This window comes from Lagenorhynchus albirostris, chromosome 7 (genome assembly GCF_949774975.1).
Source record: "Lagenorhynchus albirostris chromosome 7, mLagAlb1.1, whole genome shotgun sequence".
Lineage (NCBI taxonomy): Eukaryota > Metazoa > Chordata > Mammalia > Artiodactyla > Delphinidae > Lagenorhynchus > Lagenorhynchus albirostris.
Window position 1 is genome coordinate 4160474 of NC_083101.1, and position 18911 is coordinate 4179384.

Sequence of the window (18911 nt, forward strand, 5' to 3'; positions counted from 1 at the left end):
TATAAATTTGAGAATTAACTTGTGTGGAACCTTCAGAACACCTTCTTGTAATTTTGATTAGAATTGCATTGAATCTGCAGATCTAGTAGGATTGACATTTTAACACTATTGAGTCTCTGAGTCCATGAACATGGTATAGGCCCCATATGTATTTAAGTCTTTGATTTCTTTCACCAGTGTTCTGTAATTTTCATCAGACAGATCTTATACATATTTTGTTAGCTTTATACCTAAGTATTTCATTTTTATATTATAGTAAATGGTACTTTAAAATTTCCGTTTCCAGTTGTTTATTGCTAGTGTCTTGAAAAGTTGGTTTATATTTTGTTTATTGGTTTTGTAGTCTGTGAATTCACTAAACCTACTTATTAGCTATAGTGACCTTTTTGATGATTCTTTGGGGCTTTGAATTAGCTGATCGTGTCATCTGCAAATAACACAGTTTTATTTCTTCCCTTTCCATTTGTATGCTTGGTATTTCCTTTTCTCGATATATTGCACTATCCAGGACTTCCAGTAAGATGTTGAAAAGGAGTTGTGAAAATGGACGTCCTTGCTGTGTTCCCAATCTTAAGGGGAAAGCATTCAGTCTTTTATTTATTTATTTATTTATTATTTTTCAAATTATTTATTTATTTATTTTGGCTGTGTTGGGTCTTTGTTTCTATGCGTGGGTTTTCTCTAGTTGCAGCGAGTGGAGGCCACTCTTCATCGCGGTGCACGGGCCTCTCACTGTCGCGGCCTCTCTTGTTGTGGAGCACGAGCTCCAGACGCGCAGGCTAAGTAGTTGTGGCTCACGGGCCTAGTTGCTCCGCGGCATGTGGGATCTTCCCAGACCAGGGCTCGAACCCCTGTCGAACCCGCGGATTCTCAACCACTACGCCACCAGGGAGGCCCAGCATTCAGTCTTGATGTTAGCTGTAGTTTTTTGGTAAATACCTTTTATTAGACTGAGGAGGAAGTTACCTTCTATTTCTAGTTTGCTTAGAATATTTATCAGGAATTGATATAAAATTGTGTTAAATGCTTTCCCACATCTATTGAGATGATTATACAGTTTTCTTCTTTAGTCTAATAATATGGTTATATTGATTGATTTTCAAATATCGAACCAGATTTTCATTACTAGGCTAAACCCCATTTATTGTAATGTATTATTCTTTTTACGTATTGCTGGGTTCAATTTGCTAATATTTTATTGAGTATTTTTGCATCTGTATTCATGAGGGATATTGGTCTATAGTTTTCTTGTAGTGTCTTTGTCTGGTATCAGGGAAAGGCAGCCTAATTAATTAAGTTCTATTCTTTCCTTTTCTATTTTCTGAGTATGTATAGCATTGGCCTTATAATTAGTATAGAATTAGTACTATTATAGGTTCATATTCTTTGGTCCATCCATTTATTTGTATACATATGTATACTAAGAACCTCATTAAATTGTAAACTTATTCAAGGCTAGAAATCCACCCCTCCTCCTACCTTCATCATAATGTCTATTAACCACACCGTTGTGCTTATTTTTTATTGTGAGAAAATATGCATAACATAAAATTTAATATTTTAACCTTTTTTTTTTGGCCATGCATACAGCATGTGAACTCTTAGTTCCCCGATCAGGGATCGAACCCATGCACCCCTGCAGTGGAAGCCTGGAGTCTTAACCACTGAACCATCAGGGAAGTCCCCTATTTGAACTACCTTTAAGTGTACAGTTCAGTGGTACTAAGTACATTCTCCTCGTGCAACCGTCACCACCATCCATCTCCAGCACGTTTCCATCTTCCCAAACTGAAACTCCATCTCCACTAAACAACAATTCCAAATTTCCCCTTCCCCCCAGTCCCTGGCTCCCACCATTCTTTTTGTTTTTTGGCCGAGCTGCTTGGCTTTGCGGGATCTTAGTTTCCTCACCAGGGATCGTACCCGGGTCCCCTGCAGTGAAAGCGCTGAGTCCTAACCACTGGACCATCAGGAAATTCCCCCACCATTCTGCTTTCTGTCTTTATGAATTTGACTAATCTAGGTACCTCATATAAGTGCCATTATATAATACTTACCCTTTTGTGTCTGATTATTTCACTTAGTGTAATGTCTTCAAGGTTCATCCACGTTGTAGCAGGTGTCAGGATTTCATTCCTTTCTAAGGCTGAATGATATTCCATTGTGAGTGTATGTCACGTTTTGTTTATCCAGTCATCCATTGATGGACGTTTGGGTTATTTCTGCCTTTTGGCTGTTGTGAATAATGCTGCCGTGAACTTGGGTGTGCAAATATCTGTTCCAATTTCTGCTTTCCCTTATTTTGGGTATATATCAGAGGTGGAATAGCCGGATCACTTGTTGCACCATTTTACATTCCCACTAGCAATGCACAAGTGTTCCACTTTCTCCACAATCTCACCAGCCAACACTTGTTATTTGCTGTTTTTTAAAGTATTTATTTATTTGGCTGCTCCGGGTCTTAGTTTGCGGCACGCGGGACCTTCGTTGGCGCGTGCGGGATCTAGTTCCCTGACCAGGGATCGAACCCAGGCCCCCTCCCTCGGGAGCACGATGTCTTAACCACTGGACCACCCAGGGAAGTCCCTTTGCTGTTTTTCTGATAATAACCACCCTGCTGTGTGTGAAGTGGTATCTCATCGTAGTTACATCATGGTGCTTTGTATGGAGTTTTGCACAGAGTAGAGACTTATTGGTTGAGATCAAGAGGCTAATAAGGGCAGACCCCTGCCTCTGGACAGAACTGGACATCATATTTATTTAAAGCCAGTTATTACATGTCATATCTCTCAATTTATCAAATCTATCCATGGGTCCAGAGAAAATTCTATCCCTCTGTCCCCAGTGAGTTTAGCTCTGGAGCAGGGGGTAAGCTTCAAGGCCTTTGAGGAAGAGGCTTCCTTTGCTCCCCAGACAGAGCCCCAGGCAGTATGATCAGAGGGGTCATAATGGGGGTGGGTCAGGAGATCCCCGCTGTCATTCACTGTCTGTCATCAGTGCCCTGGGTGACAGTGTGTGAGCCCTCTCCTCTCTGGGACTCAGTTTCCCCATCTTGTACACGGAGCGATTGAATCAGAGCAGTGGTTCTCAAAGTTGGCTGCATACAACAATCACTTGGGGAGCTTTTAAAAATCTCCACTCCCAGGCCTCCCCTTGGGCCAATTATAGCAGAACCCCTACGGGTGGGGCCCAGGCCTCAGTATTCTCAAAGCTCCCCTTCCGGTTCCAAGGTTTGGCCAAGGTGAGACCTGGGATAACAGCCATGCTTCCCATACCTGCCTGAGCAGGAGGATCACCTGAGCTGCTGACTTACAAATACAGGTCTCGCAGCCCCTCCCGTGGAGGTTTCGTCTTGGTAGCTCTGGGAGGGCTGCCTGGAATGTTTTGTTTTGTTTTGTTTTTTAATAATTATTTTTTGAAGAATAGACGATTTACAATACTGTGTTAGTCTCAGGTCGGAATCTGTGTTTTAGACAAGCCCTCCAGATGGTCCCCAACACCAGGCAGATCTGGGAGACACGGGATCAGAGCGGCACTTCTGCAGCCTCGATGTGCACACACATCCCTCTAGACTCTGATTCAGTGGGTGGGTGGTGGGGCTGGTACTTTTGCTGCTGGTCCAGGAGCGAGGAGTGAGGGATTAGAGGTACCTTCCAGCTCCCTCCTGAGGCAGCCACCAGCCTGAAATTCTGCAAACCCCAAGGCAGGCGTAGCTCCCTGCCCCGGTGAACCCAAGCACATATGCCAGGGGTGTCTCTGCCCGGTGCGCCCTGCTTTGAATATTCTTTGCTTTCACATTCTGTCTTTCCTAGCTGTTATTGTAAATGATACCCAAAACCGGCAGGTGGGGCACGCACAGGGCAGCAGAGCCGAGTGGGCTCCCCGCTCTCCCCGCCACCTGGCTGTGGCACCAGGTCGCCGTGAGCCTGGCTAATCAGAAGCTTCCAGCGTGGAAGCACAGCTCCTCCCCAGCGAGGCTTTTCCCAGCGACGTGTTTCAAGTACCAATTTGGTGTCCTTTGCGCTTCTGATCTCGCCAGCCTTTCACAAGCCATTCCCTTGAATGATGACAAGCGATCTTGATATGCTGGGTTAAAAATCTTTCAACGGGGGCTCCTTTGTTTATGAAGTAGCATCCATTATCACGGATTTCCAAACTGGCTCCCTTTCTACTGGCGTCGGCATCCGGAGCGGCACCGTCAGCCGCCAGCTGCGGTGACAGCCACGTTTTGGTGTTGCTGTTGGGCTTCTCAAGTTCTGGGGGTGCGGGGGGGGCAGGCATGTTTGGAGTGTAAGAGATGAAAGCACATTGAAACATCTGTGCTCCGGTGTTCAGACGCTCCTGATCTCGCATGTTTTATTTGGGGGCTGTTATTTCGAGGCACGTGGGGAATGGAGATCGTTGTCGAGAATGCGTGCGGGGGAAGAGGTGGGTTTTCATGGCTCCCGCCCACACCCCAGGCTGTGCTCACTTCGTGGAAGGGAGGCTGCAGCTTTCATCAGCTACCAGCGAGGGGCTTCTTGGCAACTGGGCAGAAGTGAACCTCAGCAAACGGTGTGGGCAAAAAGAGAGAACGAGAAGAAAGTCAGTGGGAGACGCTAGTCTTTTTTAAAATTTTTGGCTGCGTTGGGTCTTCGTTGCTGCACAACGGCTTTCTCTAGTTGCGGCCAGCGGGGGCTTCTCATTGCAGTGGCCTCTCTTGTTGCAGAGCACGGGCTGTAGGCACGTGGGCTTCAGTAGTTGTGGCTCGCAGGCTCCAGAGCGCAGGCTCAGTAGTTGTGGCGCACGGGCTTAGTTGCTCCACGGTGTGTGGGATCTTCCCGGCCCAGGGCATGAACCCATGTCCCCTGCATTGACAGGCGGATTCTTAACCACTGTGCCACCAGGGAATCCCGGGAGATGCTGGTCTTGAAGGAGCGCATTTGGCTCACGTTTGACTCTTTTTTTTTTTTTTTAATTTACACATTTTCCAAAAGCAGGTGTGGAGAGACTAGATGTAGTAGATGGCCTTTGGATAACAATTGCAGGAAACCCAGCTCAAACTGGTTTATGCAAAAGAGATTTATGTATTCATGTCGGGGAAAACATTGAGGGGCGTTTGGCTTCAGGTACAGCTTGATCCAGGGCCCCAAACAGTGTCTTTCACCATCTCTCTGCTCTCTCGGGGTGGGCTTTATTCTCAGGTAGGCCGTCTCTGGGTGCAGGCCCCAGGCAACCCCAGGCTCCCGTGCCAACAGCTTAGCAGCCCCAGAAAAAGTGAAGCTCCTTTCTCTCTGGCAAGCCTTGGGGCAGCCTCTCATTGGCCTGGCTTCGATCAGTCTGCACCCTGACCCAACTTCTGTGGCCAGGAGGAGCTGGCACTCAAATTGGCCACACCTGGGCCTCCCTCATGCCCAGCCCCACAGCCCGGGGATGAGATAACTCCAAACAAGTCATAGGGATAAGTGGGCATCGGGGTGGCTCCCCAGAGGGGCTCAGGAAAATCGCCAGGAAGCAGTGTGAAGACAGAGTGCGGCATCTGGGGCGGCCCAGCTCTGCCACCTCCTCACGTCGGCTGTGGCCACATCCTTCATTGCCCTGCGAAACTCAGACCGGTGACACCTAACCCTTTTTAAGAACCAGGACCCTTTTGAGAATCTGTTGTGAAACACGGATGTATCCCTTCCCAAAAATCACACGTACTCCATAGTTTGTGTGTAACTTCCAGGGGTCACAGGACCTTCCAGAGTGCCTGGCCCAGGTGTTCTCCAAGGCAGCGGATTCCAGGCACTGGGTGGTGGGGAGGGGGGAATACTGGGCGCCCTCCAATGTCTGCTGAATCAGCATTTCTGGGCCAGGGTGTTGGCGTGCAGCAGAGTCACGGTCTCCCAAGGGGCTTCTGATGCACCTGGTCCCCGGGAATCAGGGAAACGCTGATCCCTTCCAACTCCGGAATTTAGCACCATTCTCAGCTCTACCAGCTGGTTGAGTTCTTTGGCTGGGATGGAGGAAAGTCGGTCAGGAGGCAGAGGGAGTATATACCTAGAGCACTAGGATGGTGTGCTACCTGTTCACTTACTCCTTCCTTTCCTGAGTGCTTCCCGGTGTCAGGACACTGGCTGGGGGCTGGTCGCGGCTCGGGCCCCAGGGGTGGCACCTGGGCCCAAGAGGCTGGTCCAGGGCCCATGGGGACCAATGTGCCACTGGACCCACTAAAGCTTGGCCTCTTGGCGGCCTGATCAACACACCTGGTGAATTCCTGGGACGCCGGTGAAGGCTTCTTGTTCACTAACTTAGGAGGAGACAGAGGATCCGCCCTGAAAAGACTCCCACCCAACTGTGAAGGCGGGAAATCGCCGAGTACGTTTCTCTTACACTTAGAGGTGCTTTTCGCCTGAATTTACTTACTCGGAAGTGACATGAACAAGGTGTTGGGTGCACAGTGAGGCTGTCACCGCTACCGCTGTCAACGGATGTCGTCCCCAGTGGAAGTTGCATCGGTCATGGGACGCTGACGTCCGAGATGACAACTCTGTTAAATGTCCTGTCTCAGTCCCATACGATGGGCTGGTAACCACAGGGCCTCACTGCAGAGCCTGGCACACGACAGGCACTCAATAAACATAGGCATGAATTAATTAGAGTAATGAATAAACAGTAAGTGAGCCATAGAATATTCCAGAACTTATTTTTTTAAAAACAAACTGAGGGCTTCCCTGGTGGCGCGGTGGTTGAGAGTCCGCCTGCCAATGCAGGGGACACGGGTTCGCGCCCCGGTCCGGGAAGATCCCCCGTGCCGTGGAGCGGCTGGGCCCGTGAGCCATGGCCACTGAGCCTGCGCGTCCGGAGCCTGTGCTCCGCAACGGGAGAGGCCACAACAGTGAGAGGCCCGCGTACCAAAAAAACAAAACAAAACAAACAAACTGAGATGGTTTGATGCCAGAAGACAGGCCCTGGATTAGATCTGTGGGGAAGAGCCAGGACACTTGGTCCTTCACCCCGACCCGCTTCCCCCAGCCGGACCCCAGCCAGAGCGGTGGCACGTCCCACCGGTTCCATTTGCCTCCCGACTGACACGGGGCGGTAATGCTTTGCGGTAGGGCCTGTCCTACACAGAGTGAGATGCTGAGCAGTACCCCTGGCCTCCACCCACTAGATGCCAGTAGCACTCCCCCCGCCCCGCGTTGTGACAGCCACAAACATGTTGCCAAATAGCTTCTCAGGGCAACATCGGCCCTGATTGAGAGCCTCTCTCCTCAGGTTTTATATAAAGAAAGGCTTCCCAAGGACAGATATCGTATTGTATCTCTTGTATGTGGAATCTAAAAAAAATGGTACAAATGAACTTATTTACAAAACAGAAATAGAGTCACAGATGTAGGAAACAAACTGATGGTTACCAAGGGGGGAAGGAGAGGTGGGATGAATTGGGAGATTGGGACTGACATGTACACACTACTCTATATAAAATAAATAATTAATAAGGACCTACTGCATAGCACAGGGAACCCTTCTCAATACTCTGTAATGACCTATATGGGAAAAGAATCTAAAAAAGAATAGATATATGTATAACTGATTGATTTTGCTGCACAGCAGAAAGTAACACAACACTGTAAATCAACTATACTCCAATAAAAGTTTTAAAAGGAGGGCTTCCCTGGTGGCGCAGTGGTTGAGAGTCCGCCTGCCGATGCAGGGGACGCGGGTTCGTGCCCCGGTCTGGGAGGATCCCACGTGCTGCAGAGCAGCTGGGCCCGTGAGCCATGGCCGCTGAGCCTGCGCGTCCGGAGCCTGTGCTCCGCAACAGGAGAGGCCGCAACAGTGAGAGGCCCGCGTACTGCAAAAAATAAAAATAAAAAAGTAAAAAGAAAGAAAGACTTCCACCGCCAAAGAGGGAAGGGATTAAACCATTTGAACTAGGGGTTCAGGAGATGGATTCTCAGGCAGGCCCAGTCGGAGTCCTGAGTTATCAGAAGTGAGAGCTGTGTCTTTTCTGCTGGGACTGTTGATTTTGAGGGTCCTGCTCCCTTGGGTCCAGGACTCTTCTGTGAAAGAGAAAGTGAGGAAGCCCTGCACTAAGCTTGTCACATGCTTCTTTTCCTTACATCTTCAACACCAGCAACTATCACTGCACCCATTTTGCTGGTGAGGAAACTGAGTCTGACAGGGTTTGTGTTAGTGGCCCAAGGTCGCCTAGCAGGTCCATGGTGGAGGTGAGATTCTAACCCAAGTCTGTGTGACTCCAGAGAACATGCTGTCCTGCCACAGGGATGGCGCATCTGCTCCCCGAAACTCACCTGAGTGATGCCCCCCCCCATAGAGTCTCCCCTACCCCCGGGAGTGATGGGCGCTGGGCACCGTCCCTGAATCAGGGTGCGGAGAGCTTCCTCGGCAGGGAGGCCGCGCCTGCATCTTTCCCAGGTGACCGTCCAGAGTCTGATACCCCGAGCCTGAGTGATGGCTACCGAGGCTCCACCCACTCTCGGGGGCTGCTGCCCACCCTGGTCTCGGACGAGTGCAGCCTGCGGTTCCCTCCAGCTGACCGTGGTGCTTGTTCTTCCTCGTAGGGTGTTTTTCCTGAATGTGCCATACGATTCCATCATTGAGCGGCTGACCCTGAGAAGAACCGACCCTGTCACAGGAGAAAGGTTTGTGCCAGGCTCCACGCCCCGCCAGGGACCCCCTCTCCCCACGTAGCTGACCGATGTTTCCAGGGATGACGCCAGTGACGCCTGACAGAAGACTCTAGAAAGGGGGTTCCCCCAGCTATAGCTCCTCTGCGCTTCCTGTCGGCCCCTCTTTTCCTGGAAGAGCAGCAAGAAAATTAATGTCCGGGGCTCCACAGCAGTTGTTGAAATGTTCGCCGGCTCTGTCCTGGGCTCAGCGGGTGAAATGGCGCTCCAGGCCTCTGCTGTGACCACAGTACATCCCAGATGTGATTGCTGTTCAGACGCGGCCCCTCGGGAACCAGTTCACCTTCGAGCCCTCCCACAGCTACGGGGGTAAATCCTGAGTTCTATTCCGCATCTGACCAAGTACAATCACTGTGTTGGTGCTGAAATCCAATGTATAGTCTCTGCAATTGCAAAGAGGTAGAAGCTTCCATCTTCCCAGTAATCAAGGCCCTGTTTCTCGGTCACCAGACCACGTTTCTCAGTAGGGAGTGAGGAGGGGCTCGAAGGAAATACCAGGATTTTCCTGAACTATAGGTCTGATCTGTCGCCTTGCTGCTGGGGGACATCTTTTCACTGACCTGTGTCAAGTACCATGACCTTCACGCTGCCATGCCCCTGGGGTCTCTCCAGCAGTGACGGCACACTTCCCGTCATCTCTGCTCACACTTGGTGTTATAATGTCCCATCCCCCGCTGGACTCCATAAAGCCAGAGGCAACTGCCTTGCCTGCCACTGCGTCGTCAATAGCAAACGTGTGCCAGGCGTCCACGGCAGCGGATAAATATCGTTTGGAATGCAGAAGAGAAGAAAGAAGAAAGGAAGGGAATGAAAGAAAGAAAGGCACTCGGTCCTCGGTATATTACTATGTTCTGTCCTATTGCTGATCTGCATTTTTCTCTCCTGGGCAGGGCCTGGGCTTTGGGTCTGCCTGCGGCTCCCGGACCCAGCTGAGGGTGTGCACACAGCTGGTGCAGAGCAAATGTTTGGTGGCGGCGGTGATGGTGACCAGCTTGCTCGGCAGGAGGACAGAGGGCCCCTTTCTGCCCTGTCCTCTGAGCTGGACCAGGGGTCACCTGCTTCCCCTCCTCTCGCAGGTACCACCTCATGTACAAGCCACCTCCGACCATGGAAATCCAGGCCCGCCTCCTGCAGAGCCCAAAGGATTCTGAAGAGCAGATCAGGCTCAGAATGGAGCAGTTCTACAGGAATTCCGCTGAGCTGCAGGAGTTCTACGGGCAGGCCATCACCCTCAACGGGGACCAGGACCCGTACACGGTCTTTGAATACATAGAGAGCGGGATCATTAATCCCCTGCCCAAGAAAGTTCCCTGATGGCTTAAGAGCAAAGGAGCATCCCCCAGGGGAACAAAGTGAATCCTTCTCCCCCGACCTTCTGGAAACTCAGCCAATAAAGAGTGCTGAGTGCAGTCTCGTGTGTCCTGACGGTGAGGCGGCCGGAAGGTTGCCTCGTTTGGGGGTCTGGGAGCACAGGACAGGCAAAGTCCCGGCGAGCAGTCAAGCAGGGCGCTGCGGACCGGGTCAGACCTGGGATGCGTCGTGACTCCAGCATCAATGTGCTGTGCACCCCGGGGTTGTCACCCGGTCCTCGGAGCCCCTCGTTTCTCACAACTAAAACGGGGTAACAACAGTCCCTGCCTCATGGGGCTGCTTGGGGACTAAACGGGATGATGGTGGTGAAGCGCTCAGCACGGAGCCTGGCACATGCTGTGCTCTCAGGAAATGCAGTTTACCGAAGCCGCTGTCTCTAGAGCAGCCTGTCCTGTAGAACTCTCTGGAATGAGGGCCATGCTCTCTGACCGTCCAACACGGCACGAGCTGCAGGTGACTGCTGAGCACGGGGAACATGGCCACTGCAACTGAGATGTTTTTAAAATTGTCCAAAAAAAAAAATTGTCCTTAATGTTCACGAATTTAAATGTAAATGGGGACTTCCCTGGTGGTCCAGTGGTTAAGACTCCGCGCTTCCAATGCAGGGGGCCTGGGTTCGAGCCCTGCCTGGGGAACTAAGGTCCCACATGCCAAGCAGTGCGGCCAAAAAAAAAAAAATTAAAATTAAATACTTCCTTGGTAATGGAAATTGATCTGTGGGAAAAGTAAATTTGCTTAAAAAAAAAAAAATGTAGGGACTTCCCTGGTGGCGCAGTGGTTAAGAATCCGCCTGTCAATGCAGGGGACACAGGTTCAAGCCCTGGTCTGGGAAGATCCCACATGCCACAGAGCTACTAAGCCCGTGCGCCACAACTACTGAGCCTGTGCTCTAGAGCCCACGAGCCACAACTACTGAGCCCGCACGCCTAGAGCCCGTGCTCCGCAACAAGAGAAGCTACCGGTGAGAAGCCCGCTCACTGCAACGAAGACCCAACGCAGCCAAAAAAAATAAATAAAATAAATAAGTTTATATAAAAGAAAAACATGTAAATGGCCACATGTGGTGAGTGGTTGCCACATGTCAGGGCAGCTCTAGACACACTTAGCTGTGTCTGTTAGCTGTTTCCTGAGACCTGCTGGAGCCCCTCGGAAGGCCTGCCTTCACCTCCCACCGAAATAGCCCCTCTGGGTCCCCCAGAGCCCACAGGACCAGGAGGAGCTCCTGGAGGGACAGGACAGTGACATCTTAGGCTGACAGAGCTCTTGATCCTCTTTCATGAGCCCCCTCCCCCCACCCAGTTATTTTTTTTTTAACCTCATTAGAAGGATACTTGGGTGATTCCCTCCATCGACAGAAGAGGACACTAAAGCCGCAGAGGGTAAGTGACTTGCCTGAGGTCACCCGGATCCGTGGCACACCTGAACCCGGTGTTCTGGTGCTCTCTGCCCGCGGGGCTCAGCAGGCCAGGCCAGCCGGGGCCCAGGACTCCAGCCTCCGGGCTCTGGGCAGCTCGGGGACTCTACGCCTAATGGCTAAAGCCCCTTCCAGCCTGGAGCAGCCCAGAGTCCCTCCAGCAAAGATCTGACCCTGGCGCTGGCCACAGTAGCCAGTGACGTGCCAGCCAGCAGCTGGGGTCCTTGGAGCCAGGCCTCCAGGCCTGCCCTCCTGCCTCTGCCCCGTCACCTGAGACCGAGCCCTGGGCCTGCCCTAGCACCTCCCGGGGCTGGGCCCTCTCTCCAGAGGCAGCATCCCGGCCTCTGCACCTCCCCCTGCCTCGTGGCTCAGCCGCCCGACTCTCTCTCTCCTCACGCTGCGCGGGCACCGGGTGCCACCTCCTGAAACTCCATCAGGGCCTCCCCTCCCAGGCCCCACTTCCCCCCAACCCCTACAGGGAAAACAGCAACTACCCTGAAAGTCCCCTGACGATGGGCTCCTGCGCATTAAGCCTCCTCAGGCCCTGGGAGGCCCCGGGAGAAGTCCCAGGTACAGACCACAGGGCCCGGTTGCTGTGATGAAACTCTGCCCACTTGTACCCGGCACCCCCTGATTGCAGGAGACAGAAGCAGGGATGTGGCCAACACAGGCCTGCCTACCCCTCTGCGTGTCATTCCGGGTACCAGAGAATGTGGTCTCACTTTACTCAGTGAAATACCATTTGGATGTAGATCTTTAGCCAAGGACATCATCAGACGCTCATTTACTTAGTTCACGTAGCAAGGCTTACTTTGTGGACGACCTCCTCTCTGGACTGCCCACACCTTTACCCCTCCTCTCCCTCCACCTGCCCCACCCCGTGAGAGCAGCTGCCAGCTCTGCGCCCCCTCTGTGAGGCAGGTGATGTCCCCGCCAGGAGTGTAGGTCCCCATGCTGCTGTGTGACCTTGGGCAAGTTGCTTCACCCCTCTGGATCCTTGTAAAATGAGAACAAGTAGTCACTGCCTCCTAGGCAATACTAACCTCGTATTGTGGGATGAAGTGATGAATACATACACCAAGGCTGAAAATAGGGCACATAGTACATGCTCAATAAATGCAGCCCTTCTCAATTACATTCTCACAGCTCCCCTTGAGGTTAGTGCTGTTTTTAATCCCTAGATGAGGAAACGGGGGCTCAGAGGAGTCAAATAACTTGTGAAAGGCTGTTCGTGGTAAGTGGCAACAGGGGTCGGGACCTGAGTCACTCGCTGGTCCCAGAACTCCACGTGATGACCGGCACCTGCTTCTCCCTCCGTCGCCGTCGGGGTTGCCAAGGGCCCTGCCTTTACCCCGGGGGAGCTTGTCCCCGCCGCGTCCCGGCGTCCCGAAGCCCCAGGCATCCTGGATGCCCCGCGGCGGGGCCTTGGTTGGGCCCCGCGCCGCCCTGGACGCGGGGACGGGGCTTCATTGAGATGTGCTCCGGCGCGCGGTTCCGGGCGCGCCATTGGGGAGTGCGGTGGCCCTGCCGCGCCGCCGGGTTGGCCCAACACGCTCCTGCTCGTGTAGATAGCTCCCCCGGAAACGACGAACAAATAGTATTCATCTCACCCCCGCGACGCACAGTCCCTCCCGCTGCTTTGCATAGCAAAGCTTCCCCGCTCCAGGGTCGCAGGCTGCCGGGACAAATTAGGCTCTTCTAATTGGAGCCCTCAGCTCCAGGTCGCGGCCTAATTGGGAGGCCTGGCTGGAGTGTATTAGCATCCGGTTCCAGCCGCAGTGATACTGGCTGGGGGCTTCCTGGCCCAGGAGAGGCGGAGTCTGTGGCTGGAGGGCAAATGTGTTAATTTCCAGATCAGCCGCTGTGCTTGAAGTTAACCACTGAGGTCTGATTAAGGTAACTTGCAGAACAATCGCCGATGCTGTCATCATTAAAGCAGCTCCCTCGTTCATTTCCAGCCTCTTTCATCATGTTGTCACCACAAACTCTTTTCCCACCCGACACCCTGGCTCACGTCTGTGTTTGTTCTGCCCTGTCCCTTCCCTACTCCCCACCAGTGGGAAATCCAGATGGTATAGAGGCTCCTTTGGGGTGTCTGCCTGTCCCCACCCTGCAGCCTCCACAGGTGTTTCTCCTGTGGGGCCTGAACCTGACTGCTGCTGCTGAGACCAGGGTTACACCTGTACTCTGAGCTGGCCAATCAGCTCCTCTCTCCCAGGAATTTGGAAAGAACTGAGGGCAGCTGGTCACTCTCTTCTTGCGGCTTGGAGGAAGGAGAGGGTGTCGGGGTCTGTCTGGCCTGTGCGTAGGAGAGCAGTGCAAGTTTGCCTGGAGGAACCGAGAGAGAAGCAGACACGTGTCCGCCCCATTCATCCAACAGGTATTTACTGACTGCCTACTGTGCCGGGCACTGGGGATGTAACAGAGGAAAAAAAGGACAAAATCTCTGCCCTTATGAGGCTTACATTTTACAAAGAAGATGACAGAAACGAGAGAGAAAAAGAGGCCACCTATTTTCTGATGGTTCCTGAGACCCATCTCTGACCCTGGGTCCCATGAAACAGCACTGCACCCTCCCAGCCAGCTCCGCTTTTTTGTCTAGAGGGTCAGACAAGGTTCCTGGGCACGGGGGCCTGGTTAGGACTCGTCTGGAGGTGTGCCCAGGGCCAGGGGAGCAGGAGACAGGGAATTTAAATGTGGCCAGGACTCACAGGAGACCCCCTAGGACAGGTGAAGGTGGCCTGGGGCTGACTTCTGAGCCACAGGAGAGTTCTGAGGCATGAGAAAAAGTGACCTATTAGTTGATCATGGAATATGCTTCCATTAAAAAATTGAAATATAATTATTATTTTTTTATTTTTATTTTTTTGCGGTACGTGGGCCTCTCACTGTTGTGGCCTCTCCCGTTGCGGAGCACAGGCTCCGGACGTGCAGGCTCAGTGGCCATGACTCACGGGCCCAGCTGCTCCGCGGCATGTGGGATCTTCCCGGACCGGGGCACGAACCTGTGTCCCCTGCATCAGCAGGCGGACTCCCAACCACTGTGCCACCAGGGAAGCCCTATAAATATTTTTTATTATTAAAATGTTACTTATAAAAAGCTCAATACCTCTGAAGCCCATCGCTTAGGAAGTGAAACTCCCATCCTCGCCACGATAAAACCCTCCCTTATTTGTCATTCACTAGAGATACCCAAATTTAAAAGTTTGAAGGGATGAATGGATGGGTGCATGGACAGATGGATGAACGGACGGGTGGATAGATAGGTGGGTACGAGTACACCAATGGGACTGTATTGTATATACTGCCCTGTTACCTACTTTTGTAAAGAATTGTGGTAAGAACACCTAACACGAGGTCTGCCCTCTTACATTTTTCAGTGGACCGTATAGTGTTAACTGCAGGCTCATTGCTGTAAGCAGCTCTCCGGGATTCATTCATGTCACATAACTAAAGCTCTATACCTAGGGAACAGCAGCCCTGCAGTCACCCCACCTCCACCAGCCCTTGGCAACCACCAGGCTTCTCTCTGCTTCTATGAGTTTTGACTATTTCACTTTTTTTTTGGCCACGCTGAGCATCTTGCAGGATCTCAGTTCCCCGACCAGGGATTGAACCCAGGCCACGGCAATGAAGGCCCAGAATCCTAACCACCGGACCACCATGGAACACCCGAGTTTGACTATTTCAGACCCTGCATATAAGTGAAATCATGCAGTATTTGTCCTCTGTTACTGGTTGATTTCACTGAGCATAATGTCCTCGAAGTACATCCATGTTGTCACATAAGGCACCTTCCCTTAGCAGAACAGTTTCCTGATTTTTCTTTTTTCACCAGCAATCCAGGGCTATCAAATAAGCTACTGACCTACCAACCTGGTCATTCCTTCCCCAAGGCAAGAGGGCTGAGCTCTGCTCACAGCCGTCACTTCTGGTCAACTGTAGGCTGGTTTTTAGTGATACCCATGTGGTGAAGTCCAGTTTTTCCTGTTAAGCTCTTGTTGCCTTTGCAAATCTTTTCCACCTGATCCCTGGTGGCGGTTGGAATGACAACACTGACATGTAATTTACATGTAACTGAGCCACTCTCAGAAACAGCCAGCCCTCCACTGATCTCCAGGAGGAGAGGAAGGACGAACAGGGACCTGCTCACAGGCGCAGGTATGAGGTGCTGTGCGTCGAACCTGCTGCCGGGGATTTATGGGGAGGTTGGAATGCACATGCGCCAGCATTAGGGTGTCATTCACGGTGATAACTTTCTGTGCTCTTTGCAAAACCACGAGAGCTTGGAGATCATCGTGTGTGATGGAGGAGGATGCATGAATATAAACTTTCTAGCCATATCAACTTTATTGAGATATAATTCCCATATTGTAGAATTCATCCATTTAAAGTATATAACTTAACTGGTTTTTAGTGTATTCACACAGTCGTGCAACCATTCTTACTAATTTTAGAACATTTTGTTACCCCCTAAAGAACCCCCGTACCCATTAGCCATCACTCCCCATCCCCCCGACGTCTAGCTGTTAGCAACCAGTAATCTACTGTCTGTCTCTCTGGGTTTGCCTACTCTGGTCTTTGCATATAATTGGAATCTTACGATATGTGGCCTTCTGTGACTGTCTTCTTGCACTTAGCGTAAGATTTTCAGGTCCATCCATGTTGCAAGATATAAGTACTTCTTTCCTTTTTACTGAGGAATAATAATATTCCATTGTAGGGATGTCCCATGTTTTATTTATCCATTCATCAGCTGATGGGCATTTGTGAGCTGTTTTCACTCTTCAGCTGTTATGGAAAACATGGCTATGAACATTTGTGAACAAGTTTTTGTGTGGACACATGTTTTAATTTCTTTAGGTGGATTATCCAGGAGTGGAATTGCTGGGTCCTATGGTAACTCTGTGTTTAAACTTTTTTTGTTTCGTTTTGTTTTGTTTTTTGGTACGCGGGCCTCTCACTGTTGTGGCCTCTCCCGTTGCGGAGCACAGGCTCCAGACGCGCAGGCTCAGCGGCCATGGCTCACGGGACCAGCCGCTCCGCGGCATGTGGGGTCTTCCTGGACCGGGGCACGAACCCGTGTCCCCTGCGTCAGCAGGCGGACTCTCAACCACTGCGCCACCAGGGAAGCCCTGTGTTTAACCTTTTGAAGAACTGCTGGATTGTTTTCAGGATTTACCTTTTTACATCTCCATCGGCAGTGTCTGAAGTTTCCAATTTCTCTCTGTTCTTGCCAACACTTGTTATTATCTGTCTTTGTAGCCATCCCGGTGTGTGTGAAGTGGTATCTCATGGTGGTTTTAATTTGCATTTCCCTGATGGCTGATGAAGTTGAGCATCTTTTCATGTGCTTGTTGGCCATTTGTATGTCTTCATTTGAGAAGTGTCTATTCAGGCCTTCTGCCCATTTGAAAATTGAGTTTTTCATCTTTTTATTATTGAGCTATGAGTTCTTACATAGCCTAGATACAAGTCCCTTATCAGGCATATGATTTGCAAATATTGTCTCCCATTCTGGGGGTTGTCTTTTCACTCTCTTGATGGTATTGTCTGTAGTGCAAAAGTTTAAAATTTTGACGGAGTCCAATTTATCTATTTTTTTCTTTTGTCACTTGTGGTTTTGGTGTCACACCTAAGAAGACTTTGCCTAATCCAAAGTACATACATTTACTCCTATATTTTCTCTTCTAAGAGTTTCTTAGTTTTAGCTCTTACATTTAAGTGTATAGTCCATCGTGAGTTCATTTTTCTGTATGGTGTGAGGATGGGGTCCAACTTCATTCTTCTACATGTAGATATTTTAGCCACTTTGAAGAATGTAATTTTGTATCCAAGCAGCCGTCTGGGAGAGGCACTCTCTCAGTATGTGAAAAGCATCTGGAACACTTGCTAAAATCAAAATCCTGGGCTCCATCCCTGGAGATTCTGATTCAGCAAGTTCAGGGTGGGCCCTGGGGGGCTGTTTTTCTAGCAAACATCCTATTATTGATCTGTGTCTGTGGACCTGAGCTCTGGGGATCACTGCATGGTTTTTGTGGAGGATCCTTGTGGTCAGAACATGGAAATTCAAAAGTAACTGGAGACATCCATCCCTGGCAACGTGGCAGATAGATATCCTGGTGACCCTTCTTAAAACAAACCCCTACAGATTCTGAATGAAGTATGAAAAAAACCTCTAAAATTATAACTGAGCTGGCCCTTTCCTTCTGCAGAGTCCCTCCAGTGCCCTCTATTGACAAAGCTTAGCACTGTGCAAAGGAGAAGTGCTGAGGGAGTCCTGCCCATTATAGCAGAGCAGGCGCTGAAGGGTGAGTCTGGAGCTGAGCGTTAAACATTCAGTAAGTGGCACGTGTGTATCACTGATTTGTTCCTTTTTATTGCTGAGTAATATCCCTTTGTGTGGATGGTCTAAATTTTGCTTATATGTTTACCTATTGATGGGCATTTGAGTTGTTTCCTGGCAACAAAGCTGCCATACATATTTCTATAGTTTCTTTTTGAGGATTCACTCTGACTCCAGAAACCTTGCTGATCTCACTTAACTCTGATAAGTTATCAATGGATTCTTTTATACGTTTTTCATACCTAATCATGTTGATTGAGAATATGATTTCTATTCTTTCCAGTCTTTAGACCTTTCTCTTTCTTGCCTTGTTGCAGGGGTCTGAGACCTTTAGTACAATGTTGAATAGAAGTGCTAATAGTAAGTCGCCTTTTTATCATTCCTGATCTCAGTAGAGAAGTTTTCAATATTTTACCATTAAGTATAAGATTTATTATCAGGGTTTTTTAAGATATACTTTATTAAATTAGGAAGTTAATTGCTCCTATTCCAAGATTGCTAAAAGTCGGTCATCTTAAAAAATCATTATTGTTGAATTTTTAAAAACTTCTTATTTTATATTGGAGTATAGTTGATTAACAATGTTGTGATAGTTTCAGGTATACAGCAAAATGATTTAGTTATACATATATATGTATCTATTCTTTCCACAAGGCCAAAACTGGTATGTATTATTGCCCACTTGTACTATGCATTATGTCAGAAACCCCAGCTTCCTGTGAGATCAGGGTCACTTAGCCCCACGAGCGTAATAATTTACTCCTTTGCCTGCTGGTCTACCAGTGTGAGGGGCCCCAAATTACCAGGCAGTGATTACAGTTTCAGTTCAGTGGGACACTTACTGTGTCCCTTGGTGGAAGCATTCCACATCCTAGGGATGCAGAACCTCTAATTCCACCAAGCCTGACCTTGTGGTGATGGGAAGCAAAAATTCTTCAAATGGACCACAGGGAAAGATGGTGGGGGGACAAATCCTGCCACTGCTTGGGGTCCCAACTCATCAATTCTAGCTCCTGGGCACACGGTATCGTCGGATGGCTCTTGTTGATAGTGGCTGTCTCGTCCTGGATCTGATGGTACCCCGCGTGTGATGCATGGCTCTGGT

The 18911-nt window shown here is 50.1% G+C and overlaps 1 protein-coding gene across 4 annotated transcripts in view; it reads left to right on the top strand.

Annotated features, from left to right (window-relative positions):
• AK8 (adenylate kinase 8) overlaps positions 1 to 10084 on the top strand; it is a 128551-nt gene extending 118467 nt beyond the window's left edge. For 3 of the 4 annotated variants that reach the window (XM_060153983.1, XM_060153985.1, XM_060153986.1), the window contains 2 exons: positions 8550 to 8630; positions 9752 to 10084. In XM_060153983.1, coding sequence (XP_060009966.1) covers positions 8550 to 8630; positions 9752 to 9989 — 319 coding nt within the window. In that variant the 3' untranslated portion in view covers positions 9990 to 10084. Of the gene's footprint in view, positions 1 to 8549; positions 8631 to 9565 lie in introns of all 4 variants that reach the window. The other variant, XM_060153984.1, reaches the window with a different exon arrangement.
• Positions 10085 to 18911: the final 8827 nt, after the last annotated feature.